General features: G+C 40.8%; 1 protein-coding gene across 1 annotated transcript in view; it reads left to right on the forward strand.

The window, feature by feature from the left end:
• tyw1 (tRNA-yW synthesizing protein 1 homolog (S. cerevisiae)) overlaps window positions 1–14,608 on the forward strand; it is a 50,569-nt gene that overhangs the window by 15,333 nt on the left and 20,628 nt on the right. Inside the window, exons 9-13 of the mRNA XM_038693314.1 lie at window positions 783–835; window positions 927–1,045; window positions 3,679–3,788; window positions 8,585–8,762; window positions 11,109–11,244. Of these exons, the coding sequence (XP_038549242.1) occupies window positions 783–835; window positions 927–1,045; window positions 3,679–3,788; window positions 8,585–8,762; window positions 11,109–11,244 (596 nt within the window). The remainder of the gene's footprint in view (window positions 1–782; window positions 836–926; window positions 1,046–3,678; window positions 3,789–8,584; window positions 8,763–11,108; window positions 11,245–14,608) is intronic.

Here is a 14,608-nt window from a genome sequence, read left to right on the forward strand (position 1 = left end):
GTATTTTCACCGTTAAACAATTCTCTAAACAGCCTTGATGAGTAAAGTTTTGTGTTTGACTCATCTAGCATCAAACATGCAATCTGTGGAAGCAGTGAGAGCTCATATACACCCTGACACAAATTCCCTTCTCTGTTTTAATACAAGGATCCGAAATGAAAAAAATGCCACCTGAATTCCACATCAGGCTGTTTTGCAACACTGCATGGCTTAAGAAGAAAATCTTTTTAAACATTTGGCACTTTTTGATTCCCCTAGAAGCAGTCCTAATATCTTGTTCTGGTATTTCTTGAGCAGATTAAGTGATAGAGATAAAACTATTCTCTTTGACCGAGGATAGAGGAGCGTTTAAAAAACCCCAGAGAAGCCGGCGAGGACTTACCCAAACGTGGCCATTCATAGCCAGTGGTAGTAGGCAGTGGTAATATAAAAGGATAGAGAGGCAGAATTGTGAAGAAAGTGAATTTGAAACACTTTATCCGCCTTTTGTGCTGAAAGGGATTTTGAAACGCTATCCACTCCTTTCTACCGTTGACGTGCCCTTGAGCTGCCACTAGTTGCTTTGTTGGAGATGTTCAGTAGCCTAGCGGATGACTGTGAATGAGTATGACTTTGTGGATGCTGAGCAGGGCTTTGTTGATGTACCACTCAAAGAAAATGTAATCTCCACTTTTCTATGTGTTAATTATCAGCTGAAATTGCCCTATGTGGTTCTGGGTCAAAGAGGTGTTCACTGTTCAGCCGTATTCTTCTCATATGATGTTCTTTCTCTTTCCGTGCAGGGTACAAACTAATTGGAAGTCACTCAGGAGTGAAGCTTTGTCGATGGACCAAGGTAATGGAATTTACTCTTCTCAGTAAAGCATGACACTTTGAGACCAACTGATTGCATGATTCACATGAATGTTGTTGTCTCTGTTGGTTAGTCTATGTTGCGAGGGAGAGGAGGCTGTTACAAGCACACTTTCTATGGGATTGAGTCCCACCGGTGCATGGAGACTACCCCCAGCCTCGCCTGTGCTAACAAGTGTGTCTTCTGCTGGAGGTATGTACCTGAAGAATACAGCCACTGGAGTGGCTTCAGGGGCCAGTGTCACAAAGATAGACTTAGCCTATGACTTAGATCAAACTAATAGTCAGTCCCTAATACCATACTCAGATATCAAATTCATCTTTTGCACAAAGCTGTGTGGTTCTTTACTATCTTAAGTAAGACAAATTTGCTAAGATTAAGGCTAAGAGTATAACAATGCAAAAGACTTGCCTTAGTGTAAATTTTCTTTGCAGTACAGACCTGTAGCAGACTTCTTAATGTAGTGGGGCCAAGTATTTCCGCTAACTCATCAGTCAGGCTCAAGATAGTTGGTTAAACAAAAACATGTGACGCTGGCTTCTCTGCTGTCTCCCAGCAGGTTATATATAGGGTCATTATTATTGGGCTTAGAATAAGTCTTAATTTTAATGAAACTGAAATGTCTTAACTTGCGTTGGACTATGAGCAAAATTAAGACCGGCTTAATACTATAGACCAGTGTAAAATGTCTTTATGAAACCAGCCCTAGGTCCTTAGAACCTAGCCAGAAATAACTTTTACTGTTGGCTGTTTTTGGTCCCTGAAATCAGTAAGAAGAATCTTGGGAAATTCAGGGAGAAGTCTATGTAATAGGGGTAATGGACCTTTCAAACAGACTGCCACGACAGCACTGCTGCACTGTGAAACCCATTATTTTCAATGGCAGTTTGTTGCTGTGTCAAGCAAAGTGCAAGCGCAGCACAGCGCGCTGCTCGGCAATCTTGCATGCACGCAAAATAGTCGAACTTTTGCGCTGAACCCCGCGGCTAGAGCGCAGCGCAAATCGCTTCCTATCTGAAAAGGTGTGAGGATTATGGACAGAACGGACCCAAACGCAACGCTTCAGGTTTCTAAAGAGGTTTATTGAGGGGAAAAAAGGGGATGTAGAGGGGCTGGAGAAAGGGGGAAAGATGGGCACCGGCAGACGTGGGCGCGGGGGACCAAGGAGCTGGCGGAGCAGGAGAGGTTCAGGCGAGAGGGCCGAGGGGGGGCGGGAGGCCGAGGTGGGAAGGATGTGGTGGCTGGTGGTCCAGCAAGGAGCGAGGGGAGAACCGGGGAGTGCCATGGAGGCGGTGAGAGGGGAAGGCAGGTGGGCGAGCCCGGCTGGGCGAACGGGGAGGCAGAGGTGAGTGGACCTGGCGGGGGAAACAGACAGACAGGGTTAGTTCAGGGTGACAGGAGACGAAAAAGTTTGACGTGAATAAGTTCATAAAAAGCTTGAATGTGGCTGTGGCACCAAGTCAGGAGCTACGACGATCAAGCGAGGATGGAGTGGAGAGCCGGGGTAGAAATACTGGTCGAGATGAAGCTGATAGCTGGCAGGTGTGGCGGTCGGAGATGGAGGTTGATGAGACGCAGGTGTGGATAGCCAGCCGGGCTCCGGAGCGGAGAGAGGGGGAGAGCACACAGAGGGAGAGAGGAGGAGACACAGGAGAAACCAGGATGCAAAGGAGGAAAAGAAAAACAGGGCACTCACCATCAGCCGGGCTGCCACCGCAACAATAAGTCTGTGCTGAAACAATTTGGTATTTATTGGTATCCAGTTGGCTACATTCCTTTACTTATTTTATAAAACCTTAAAACAATGAAAGGTGCACTGCTGTCACGTTATGTAAAACTTGAATTAGTTATTAAAGACATTGGTTTATTTGAGAGTATAACATTTTACCACTTGAACTATAGTGGAATCTACCACAAGTAGGCAGGCAATTTAACATTTTAATAACATTTGGGGATTATTGTCTGCGTGTAACTTTGCAACTTTGCAAGTTTTCTCCTTTAAACAAGCACGTAATAAGTTGTTCACATAGTTAGTCATGACTACTCCCTGTCATTGTTGATCTGGCTGTGGCAAACAAGTTAATGATTTATGTGCAGAAGACTAATGGCCAGCATAACTGCGAGGCCTAAAGGTGGACACTGATTCATCATGACACCGGTGAGAGACTGAGCCTTTTTCTCTCCTCAAGTTCCATTTAAAAAGGTGGCCGTGTTGAGCACTGAAAGGTTGCTGTCAGAATGTGCTGCGGTGAACTGCTTCTCTGTCACCACAGATAAGCCAGCCTCTCTTAAGGCAGCTATGTGGGATGACAGGAAGTAAGCAATTTCAGGGTACAGATGTATTGTTACAGCTGCCCTCACCATCCGCCTCTCTGTAGCAACAGGTGGAATTACATTTGATGTGCAAGGCTAGCATGTCTGATGTGAGTGTGTCCATATGCATGTGACAGACTGTCTGAAATTTGCGATCAGGATCTGTTGTTGCACCTACACATCACACTTCAGACAGTCAGAAGGTGTTATTAACACCCAAAGGAGGTGCAATTTATTACAGTAGGATACATTCTTTCACTATATATGTTTATATAGTGTGAGAATAGAATACGCATGGCCCTTATTTCACTTTCAGTTTGTTAATAAATTTCTTCGGTCTTGATATTTGTCAACTTGTTAGAAGGATTCTCCTCTAAATTTAGTGAAATGTGTTTTGTGTCAGTGAGCTGCAGCAGGTGGTGAACAAGTGGTAGAGTGGCATTCCTAACTGAGTGGTTACAGGATGTCTGCTGCTGTTCCTTATCTGTTTATCTGTGTGCCAAACCTAACAGACATCACACAAACCCTGTGGGCACAGAGTGGCGCTGGAAGATGGACCCTGCTGAGAAAATCCTTCAGGATGCCTTGGAGAAGCACCAGAACATGATTCGGCAGTTCAGAGGTCGGTCCTTTAGACGGTCACACATGTAAATATGTAAATACGAGTGTTCCCTCATGTTCCTTCTCGTTGTATAGCTTTGTTTCTCCAGCAGTCTATCTGGTTTTTGTTTATCCATCAGCTACACTGTGTCTACAATCAAAACAATAGAAATAAGCATGGGCACAATAACACACAACACAAGGTCTTCGTTATGCACGCTTTGCCTCCTTACTAGCTACTTACTATGTGTAATGAAGCAGAGTGAAGATCAAAATGCTGCGGTTTCATCACACTCTTGCTGTACTACCTCATCAATCACTTTTCAACACACACAAACACACACACACAATTTAATTTCCCCATCTGGCACCTCCACTGTGGCTTATTTAGTACAACTTCACTCTTCACTCTTTATTTTCTCAAAACTTTTCAACATTTGAGCAGTAACCTCACTAAGGGTTCTTCAGAATAAAAGTAAAAGGACTGTATGTAAGGTTTTGTAATAGAAGAATTATCTCTGTGCCTACATTTGTGGGCTCCTTCTATAGGACTTGTTTTAATACTGTTGGCATTTGGGACTTTTTCATTGGCTCCTACCAGCATTGGCTGAGGATGGCTGGATGGATGCCCAAAGCTCGGACAAAACAGAATTTAGTGATGATCCTGTGAGTATTCCCTTAGCAGATTTTCTATGAGAGGTTTTGGGAAATGTTGTCAAAACATGGTGGTGACACATTAATCAGACATTTATTAAAGCAAACAAGCACTCATTGGAAAATTATTTGTATCCCATATGGATTTAACAGTTTTAAACAAGATATTTGCTGCAAGCTATGTTGATTATTTTTTACAGCCTAGGCCTAGTCCACACGGGTATTTTTATAACCGGAGTTTTCCCTCCTGCGTTTAAAATAAAATCTCTGTCCACATGAAAACGCAAACACATGCTATCAAGCGCTGCCAAGAGCATGCCAAAACACCTGGCTGGGATATGGCCCTAACCGTAAAGCCATGTTGGCCAATCAGAGCCTAATAAAATTGTAAATAAAGCAGGCAGTGGCGCACAATCTGACATCAAACACATAGGATAACGGCGCATACTGTGACGTCGTAAGGCAAAACCCCTGGTTTTACTGCAACCAGAGTTTCTGAAAATCCTCACTCTGGCAGGAGTTTTCAAAAATGTTGGGTTTCAGTGACCTGATTCTGCGTTTCCGTGTGTACGAACGGCCGAACTGCGTAGAAAAAGTCACGGTTATGAAAATACCCATGTTCGTGTAGACATGGCCTTTATCTATCAGTAAGCTTTTTAATTAAACAATTATCATTTAATCTATAAAATGACAAATAATTGTAAGAAATGCCCAGCACAATTGCACAAATTATGAGACGATGGCTTCACATTTCTTGTTTTGTCTGACCAACATTCAAAAAGCCAAAGGCATTCAAGTTACAATGATAAAAAATAGAAAAAACAAAAAGCAAATGGCAAATCCAAACTACATCATGTACATTATTTCACAGGTGTGATGCAAAGCAAAGCCCGTTGAGACTCAGAACTAATTTAGCCTGCAGATCCCTGTCAGCACAGCCTCTCTCTCGCTCGCTCGCTCACTCACTGGCTCACTCACTCTCTCACTCTCACACACACATACACACACAGACACTGATGGCAGCGAGCTTCCATGCAAGGTGCTGGTCAACCATCTGGAACAATTTGTGGTTAAGTCAGTGTCTTGCCCAAGGACACTTTGCTATGTGGACAGGGGGGATGGGATCAAATTCCCAAATCTGTGATCAGTGGGCAACATACTCTACCTCCTGAGCCACAGCTGCCCCAACATGTGTGACTTCATCTCCAGCCAAAGTATTCTTAAGGCCTGGCTTGATCCTGCTACCTTACAGTTATATATATATATATATATATATATATATATATATATATATATATATATATTATAGTGGCTTTGATATATCCTCAAAGCCACTGCTGATCCCATTATAAAAACAGAGAAGTAATTGTACTCAGGAAATGAGAGGGATGCCAAATGCTAAAAGCTTTTGAGACATATCTTCTTCAAAGGGCTACTTTATAGCTAATATCATTCTCAGAGCAGTCATGAGGTATTATAATGCATGTCATAGAAAATGTAATTTCCTGATGTGACTATAATGGAACAATAGCGCACATAACCTTATGTTGACAGTAAGCTTCTGCTTCTTAGGTTACTTAGAGTAAAAAAAAAAAAAGTCACAAAATGGATTACAATTACGACATTGTGTGCATAAAATAAAGAAAAATCCATTTTCTGATTGCTTTTACAAAGTAAAGCTGCAATTATAATTAGAAACAGACTAGAGCAAAGTGAAAGCCTATATTGTTATCATCCATAATTTTCTTTCCAGTTGCACTTTAAAATCATAATAGGCAGCCTTCAACTCCATTTACCATTGACAGTGATACATTTAATAATGCCTAGCTCAATGAGCTCTCCAGACAGTGCCTCTGTAAACCCACAATGTGATTAACAGGTTGGTTTCTGCTCTGACTACATGATGATCTGCTGCCTGAAATGTCTCATCAAATTGCAGTTCTAAACAAAGTTATTAGTCACCCTTTAAATGTGAAAAAATGCAGTTTGAATTACAAATTCAAAGTCAGAATTCCATTTCTGACTGTAGGAATCCAGACCACACTTAACTTAACAGACCCCATGAGATGATTTTGCCCTTAAAGTGATTTAATTCCTGTTGACAGAGCATGTTGTGACTGGATATAACACTTAATGGATCATTTTAACTTTGATAATATTTTATTGGTTAAGGAGGGATTCACTGTTTTGCAGGACGTTAAAGAGTCTGATTCATTGGGTCTTGGATCTCTGGTGAAACCACCTAAATGCTGTTTCAGGTGCTTGGATGCGCCTTTTATAAAAACTCTGAGGTGGTTTGTTTGTTGCTTGGTGATATTCTAAGTCAAAGCATGAATTAAATATTTTGTTCTGTGATTCTCTTAGCTACAACAACTCAGCACTTTTAATTTTTAAAATGACTCACTCCCAGTCATTCACACTGTACTCCTACACTGCACCCTTCCTTCCAAACACATATGTCCTTGTTTGATTTTTTCCAAACAATGCCGCCGGGAAGTGTTCAGTGTATTTCCTGAATCACACATTATGAGCAAATTAAACCGGGAGAAGAAGTCTGCAAACCAGAGGATAATGACTCTTCTGTGAGTGTTGGTGTTGAACCAGAGATAATGCAGGTCAAGTCCAGAGGACATTGAAGGTCTTTAATAATCTCTGTCTTCCCTTGAATCAGTCTGTAACCATCATCACTCAACGTGTAATTGATCCCCATGTCCTCGCTGAAAGACTTCTTATCTGAGAGATCCAAGGACCTCAAGGGAGAGAATTATGTGAGAATGTAGTGGAATTTCATATTTCTAACAACATAAGATATATACATTTAATGAGGTTTCACAACTTGTCGTACCACACATGCACCGCTCCTCAGCTGGTTGTTATGAACAGAGCTAAGTGGGATTTCTCCTGGGGGACAGTTTGTTGTTTGATGTCTTTGCAGCTGTTGTGAGATTTAATTTGTCCTTGAAAGGTAGTAACACAGTAACAGTTGATTTCTGTGGTTCGATCGTAGAAAATGTTGCAAACTTATTAATAATTCACACAGTTTTTAAAGCAAATGAAGGCAGCAGGCCAAACCTTTATTTATTTAAGATTCACAGCATGTACTCTTAAATTAAATGCCATCTGCTGTATCTACAGCAATATTACGTTAAACCCCCTAAGACTGTCCCCCTTAAGCTATTACTATTTGTTTATTCCAAAATCTTGCCATGTTATACAGCATTTAATATTTTATATTATCAACAGAAAGCAGGCTTATATAATGCGGGTGCATCTGTGTTACTTTACTTAACACCCCTACTTCCTTGCCCACCCCCCCCAAATCCCAGAAGCAGACTTGATCAAATCACAGATTCCATATATCTCCATATTCAAATAAAGACTCACATCATCTCTCCAGGGTTTTTTTTCAGTGTCATGTCCCAGGTGGTTGTTTTCATTAAATCATTTTGCTTGTTCTATGTATCTGATTTTATGTAAATTCGGTGGTCTGTAGTCGTGATCCAAATGTGGACTTTCCTCAATAGGACAATTATAATTTCCTTTGGCAACCATAACCACCATAGCCATTACTAATGGAAACTTAGAAATGATTCCTCACTCATTGTACTGGGTCAGGAAATCAGTCTTATTTGGAGCAACATTTGATGCATATGGTTTGTACTGTGTTCAGTGCTTAGCTGTCTTTTCAACTGTTACTATAAATAACAACAAAACAAATTATTTTCTTTTGGTAAATTTAGAAATCTTCAAGTTTAATAGCCCTAACCAAAAAAATGTTATAATATTCATCCGACACAGTCAGGAACCTATGCTGAGCATGTTTTTACAGAGCCCTGCAGTCTAAGAGCACCCTGTGGAAGGAAAGTGAGAGGGAGTGGAAGAGGGATGAACAATGGGCCCAACTCCTAAAGCTGAAACTTTTACTGTCTCTCCTCCCCCTCTTTTTTTTCATGAGCACCACACGTCTTGTGTCTATTTGGTTTTATCTAATTACTTAGTTTGACCTCACTTCAAACCCTGACCTAATGCTGGTATTCCCCACTGTTTGTTTTAACCTTCTAGTGCTTTAATTTGTGCTTCCACATGTGATGCCTCTCATTTTATTGTTGGGAGACACCGGTTAAGTCAAAGGTGGAATCTGCTTCAAAACCTCTCTCCCACCAGGTGTCCCTGGAGTGAAACCTGAGCGGTACGAGGAGGGCTTGGCAGTCAAGCACTGTGCCCTCTCCCTCGTGGGTGAGCCGATCATGTACCCCGAAATCAACACCTTCATCCGCCTCCTCCACTCACAGCACATCTCCAGTTTCCTGGTCACCAATGCACAGTTTCCTCAGGAAATCAGGTTGGTGCAAAACTGACACACACTCCTTGTTTGTGTGGCTGTTACTATTTCTTTCTTACACTCAAAATATCAATTCCACCCAATCTGTTTTGGCGTTTTTTAGCCTTTCCTTTGCAAGCTTTTTTCTTTGAAATCTGGGAGAATGAATTGAAAAGTAGGGAGCATGAGTGTGTCTTAGCAGTTAGATTTGGTTCTCTAGTAGAAAACATCAATTGTTCAGTCTCCACAGTTGTGAGTGCTGTGTGTGCTTTAACAAGCAGGGTACAATACAGTGTGGTTGAATGAAGTTGTTTGTTGTGCTCAAAACATAAAACATCTGCAATACATCAAATTAAACTTGCAGTGCTTTGAGCAGCATAAACAAAATCCCATTTCCTTCAATTGTACACATACTTTTCTGCTGTCTGTGGTTTAACAGTGTTCAGGTCTTCCCCTTTCTGCATCTGTTTCTTTGATAGAGGAGTTCACCACAGGCACAGTTACTGGAGGCACCTCCAGTAACTGTATGAAAAATTCATAAAAGACGTTCCACCTCATGGCTGTATGTGCAACAGATTATACACAAACACACATGCAACTTTCTGTGTTACGCACTTTTGATGCTGGAGAGTTTTTGAGCATCATCATGAAAAGTTTTTTCCAGCACTGTGGCTTCTACATTCTGTCAGCACAACTCTGTAGCTGTATACCTTTCTGACATCCCTTTGTGTAAAAGAGAAAAAAAATCATCACATAAACAGTATGTAGTGTGAAGTGTTTATAGAGCAACATTGCCATTCACTGAAAAGAAAACAGCATTAGACAGAAAGTTAAAACAGATCTTTATTGTATTATTAATTATGTTAGCTCACTTAAAAGTTTCTTTGCACATAAAAAGAAAAAAACAACTATTTGGGAGGAATTGTAGTTTCGTGCAAGTGCTTCACATAAAAAAAATTGCAAACACAATATGATTGTGTATTGACACCAAAAGATTTGAGAGAGCACAAAAACAAATTCTGAGCGCTGCTCAATCTACAATTCAACATTTGTGAGCATACAGGCACAGAATCGTAAGAGCAGAATCAGTTTTGTGTGTGAGAGAGGAGAGAATCATGAGCTTAACAGAGGATTTGAGCATTCAAGTGTAACTACGTAACTACATTTGAGCGAGCAGTTAGAAACAGATTATCACCAGCCTAGACTGTAGAGGGTGTATGTCGCTGTTTTGGACATTTTCATGTCCAGATGTTTACCCTCATTTCAGACACTCTTTCCCCTTTGACCTCAAATCTAGAAATGCCACTCTGTCCAGAAGCCTTGCAGGTTGTCATAAAGATATACTGTACCCTGACAAAGCCAATATGTCCACTAACTACTCATCGAGCAGGTTGAAGGCCAGGACATCAGCCATCAGCCATTTGTTTCCTGTCTGCCAGAGCCACCTGGTTTGAGATGAGCTGTTGCAGTTTATAGAATCTCTCGTCCAGTCATGATTTGATGAAGGGGGGACTGTTTATTTTTTGTACGAAGATTCACCAAAAGTGCTGAATTTCTGGACTTTCTGTTTTATTGCTCATTTGGATAATTGGCTATTTTTGCATCTTTACATAATTGCCTCTCTTGCACAGAAATATGTTTATCTCCCATCTAAAGACACACGGAAGGCTAGTTCTCTTCTTGTTTCAGTCAAATGAATCTTTTACACTTTTCTGGTTCTGTGTACTACTCTGGTGTGTCTTGCTCTCACAGATTGTGCAAGAGTGCAGCTACACGCAAATAAGTTAAAGTGTTTTCTTATTTAATGTTGATGAGAAGCTCTCCGAGTTTTTCACAGCTTTCTCATCCGCCACCTCATTTGCCTTTGGAATACAGTTGTTGCTTTTTCCACAACTACATAGAGCGTTTGAGTTCACGTCATTGCATGTATGTTATCGAATCAAGGTAGAAAAAGAAGGGTACACTAAGAAGCAGATCTATAGACAGGGGGCAAATTGATGGTACAAATTAAATGAATAACCTGTATGTTGTATATAACCTGTGTGAAAAGCGTGGAGAAACATCAAATGCAGATACTTTCGTGCACTTGAATTTTTCACCCATGTTTATATTTAGGCCAAATGTTTTTTTGTCTTGTCTCAGAGAGCTGCCAGAAATTCACTCATATGTTCTCAACAGTATGTAATGGCTTGATGACATTTGGGAAGACTGCGACTCAAGAAAAAGTCTTGAATTTAAAATGTATTCTTTTTTTCCCTTTTTATTCTTATTTTTTTTCTTCAAATGCTTTCTAGGTTTTGTACTCTCTGTTATTAGACTCTGGATCATTTTAATCTCCTTTCCCTCCATAATTTCTGTTATTTCCAGGAGCCTGGTGCCAGTTACCCAGTTGTATGTTAGTGTGGACGCCAGTACCAAAGACAGCCTGAAGAAGATTGACCGGCCACTTTTCAAGGACTTCTGGCCCCGCTTCCTGGACAGCCTCAGGGCTCTGGGAGAGAAGGTAAGCTGTCCAAAGCGCTAGTTTGGCTTCCAGCCAGGTGGTAAGAGAGGTGAGTTTGTGAACAAGAAGTTGAACTGTATGTTACTGTTAAGTAAGGTGCTGCTCAAAAGAATATGCCATCTCAGTGAAATTTACCTGTATAAATAAGGTAAAACTATTGCTGTACAGTTGCAAATTACACAATTACACAAATCCTCCACAAGTAAGATTGCTCATTTGATTTCTTAATTTGCAGTTGGCCTCACAACAATTATAAATATGATTTTATATCAAGAGGCCTTTATAATAACATTGTTCAAAAAAGGCTTTGTACTGCACTGTGCTGGGAAATCATTTTCTCTGCTTCCCTAGATTTGGGGAATTGGTGAGGCAATGCTGTTCAATGTGATTAAACTTTTGAAAAGAAAAGAACATTGCCTGGAAATTCACTGAAGCTCCATCACAACTTAACACAACAGTTAATTTCTTGGAAAGTTATTAAAGTAAAATTTTAAAGCAATCTTGTATCTCACTACCAGACTGTTGGAAGCGGTAGATTGGGATGTTCTCTATATTAACCAAGATCCTATGCAATAGCAGGAAGATGCCAATCAATGATAGAAAGCACTTCAAACCTTTAACACTTAACTCAAGGGGGGATGTGTGTTTTAAGTAGAGAGTTGATAATGATACTGCCATTACCGACATAATAAAAACATCCAGGGGTGTACATTTCTATTAAGTGTGTGATCTGTGTCCACAGATACCCCAGCAGCATTTTCAAAAAGTGTGTCCAATAACCTTGTGTGCCTTGTCATCATTCGTGAGCAGAGGGAAAGTCCATTATCACAGCCTGCATCAAGCCCTTGTGTAAATCGATTCTCTCTGTGATTCCTAAAAAGCCAAAGTGAGGGGGAAAAATAGTGCTTGAGTGTACCCACATAACAACCTAGAAAAGATGTAGGCTGTGAAGTCTCTCAGAGGGAGCCTCTATTACACCAATCTGTAATTGTCCTGCTTCCTCTTGTTTAATGCTTTAGCAAACAATGGACAAATTCATTACCACTCAGCTTGAGGTGTTTGTGAGTGCACGGCTCGAGGCAAATCAATGACGATAGATCATTGCACTCTGATTGCATTTAGATCCCCATTTTCACCACATGCAAACAGCAAATAACAATGTGAGGTAACTACAGGGGTGGGTAAAAAACAGGAATATCTTAGAATTAAAAGAACCAATAGCCTTTCAATAAACATTGTGATGTTAAGATGCTGTTTGGTAACCTTTTAATTTGGTCAAGTTCTCTATCTTGACCATTTATGAAAAACGTATATTAAAACAATATGTGGACATTAAACATATCTAATGTAGGATGCTGGTGAATATGGGTATGTTAGTATCACTGTTTTTTCCCACTCAGCGACTAAAGGTTAATCCAGTTTAGGGCAGATGAGTGACAGCGAAGTCCTGCTTGACCAGAGACTGACAGTTTTGCCTGCTGTCACATTCACTGCATACCCACTGGAATCTCATTACTTTGAATACTGCATCACAGTTTCACAGACAGAATTACTTGGTGTCTAATAATATAATGGTTCAGCATTCTCATGTGCATCTCATTAGCAGGGTGGTGATGACACAATGGATAAGACACATGCCTTTGGTATGGGAATCCCAGGTTTGATTTACCTCTTCCCACTGCACTGTGTCCCTGTGCAAGACACTTAACCCCTAGTTGCTCTAGAGGCATGTGACCTCTGACTTATATAGCATTTGTAAGTTGCTTTGGATAAAAAGTGTAAAATATATGTAAAATACCATGTTAGACATACTGAGGATGACACCAGATTTACAAACTCGGTATTGAAAATGTCAGCAACAACAATTATATGCACTGATCTCAGTCGTATACTATATGGAAGTGGCATGCGGCTTCTTTTCTCCGGAATCGATTTCTGGCATGAAAATATTCTGTATCTTTTAAGTGTCACATGCTTTAAGAGTTTCAGTAGGACAGTAGCTCGTTGTGGCAGCCAGCAAAATGTGAGCTTTCACTGTTTTGGTGTTAATACTGATGTATTTCACTGTGGTGCACAGTTGTGATGGATTTGCATTGAGTAGAGACATTGACTGTATAAGAAGTGGACGTAGTCATTGTGACGTCACCTGTTTTGAAGCCTCGAGTTTATATAGTTTACAATAGGGGGCCGCCATGTTGATTTTTTTGCAACCAGCGGCACCGGACGTGACCATATTTGGATGAGACGGCGGAGCTAACAGCCATGTGTGGAGTTAGCTAGCTTGCTTAGCTAGGTGCATCTGTAATTCACGTTAACTTTCATTTGTATTTGTAGGTGTGTTTGCACACTGACGTACACTTCAGTGTGACTATGTTTTTTCTCTGTGTGCAACTTTACAGTTTCCAAAAATAAGCTCTCATTCTGTTCCCATCACCCCCCGTCTCCCTGTCTCAGCTCCAGATTCCTTAGTCTCCATTTCATGGTGGGCTCTGTCCCCATCCTTCCTGGGCACTCATCCTTCTCTGTTCTCCGTTTGACAGCTTTCCTCCTCTCCTCCACCTGGCCTCCCTGACGGTGTGCTGGGGGTTTGATAGAGTTAGCCTCAGTATCAGATTTGGAATAGAGGCAGCTTGAAATACCTCACCTCCCTGCTTCGGCTGGCCAATTATTCCCTTCCCCGCTGGGCTGAAAAAGCCTAGTGTTATAGATAACCTTCCAGTGAAAGAGGAAGAGAGTGAGGGAAAGAGTTCTCTTTAGTCTTCTATGGTCATTTACATGTTTCTTTGTTTCATCCATTTCTCATTTCCTCTTTCCTCACCATTCCCCTTCTTTCATCTCTTCTACTAACCTTTCCTTGCCTTTCTTCCTCTCAGTCATATTGTCAATTATCCTCTTTCCCCTGCTATACAGAAACAACAATAGCCTGAATCTACACCATTCAACTGTGAGCAGAGCTGTTTCCAATACTTTAATTTACCCAGGGAAAGTTAACTGAGCATGTATAAGAGTGATGTCCAGACCAGGTTTTATTGGCCTTAATCTGAATCTGTATATATTAAATCTGCCAATTAGGGTTGTTCGATATGTATCATCTAGATAATATATTTATTGTTGTTTTAACGATGTGGGAGCAGAAAATATCAAAAACACCTCGTCTGTGCATTCACTGCGTCATGCATGCAGTACACGTGTGCTAGAGTTAAAAATTAAAAAATTCATGAAGCCACTGAAGGTAAAAATGAGTGAACAAACAGCTCCAGGAGATAAATCACTGACACCACCTGCCTCTCAATCTACGTCATTAGATTGAATTACTAGACGTGGGTCTGCCTCACTCGCATTGAGGTGGTTTGGCTTTGAAAAG

This window comes from Micropterus salmoides, unplaced genomic scaffold, assembly GCF_014851395.1.
Source record: "Micropterus salmoides isolate LMB-PRFRI ecotype aquatic unplaced genomic scaffold, ASM1485139v1 Ms_hic_scaffold_3, whole genome shotgun sequence".
Taxonomy (NCBI): Eukaryota; Metazoa; Chordata; class Actinopteri; order Centrarchiformes; family Centrarchidae; genus Micropterus; species Micropterus salmoides.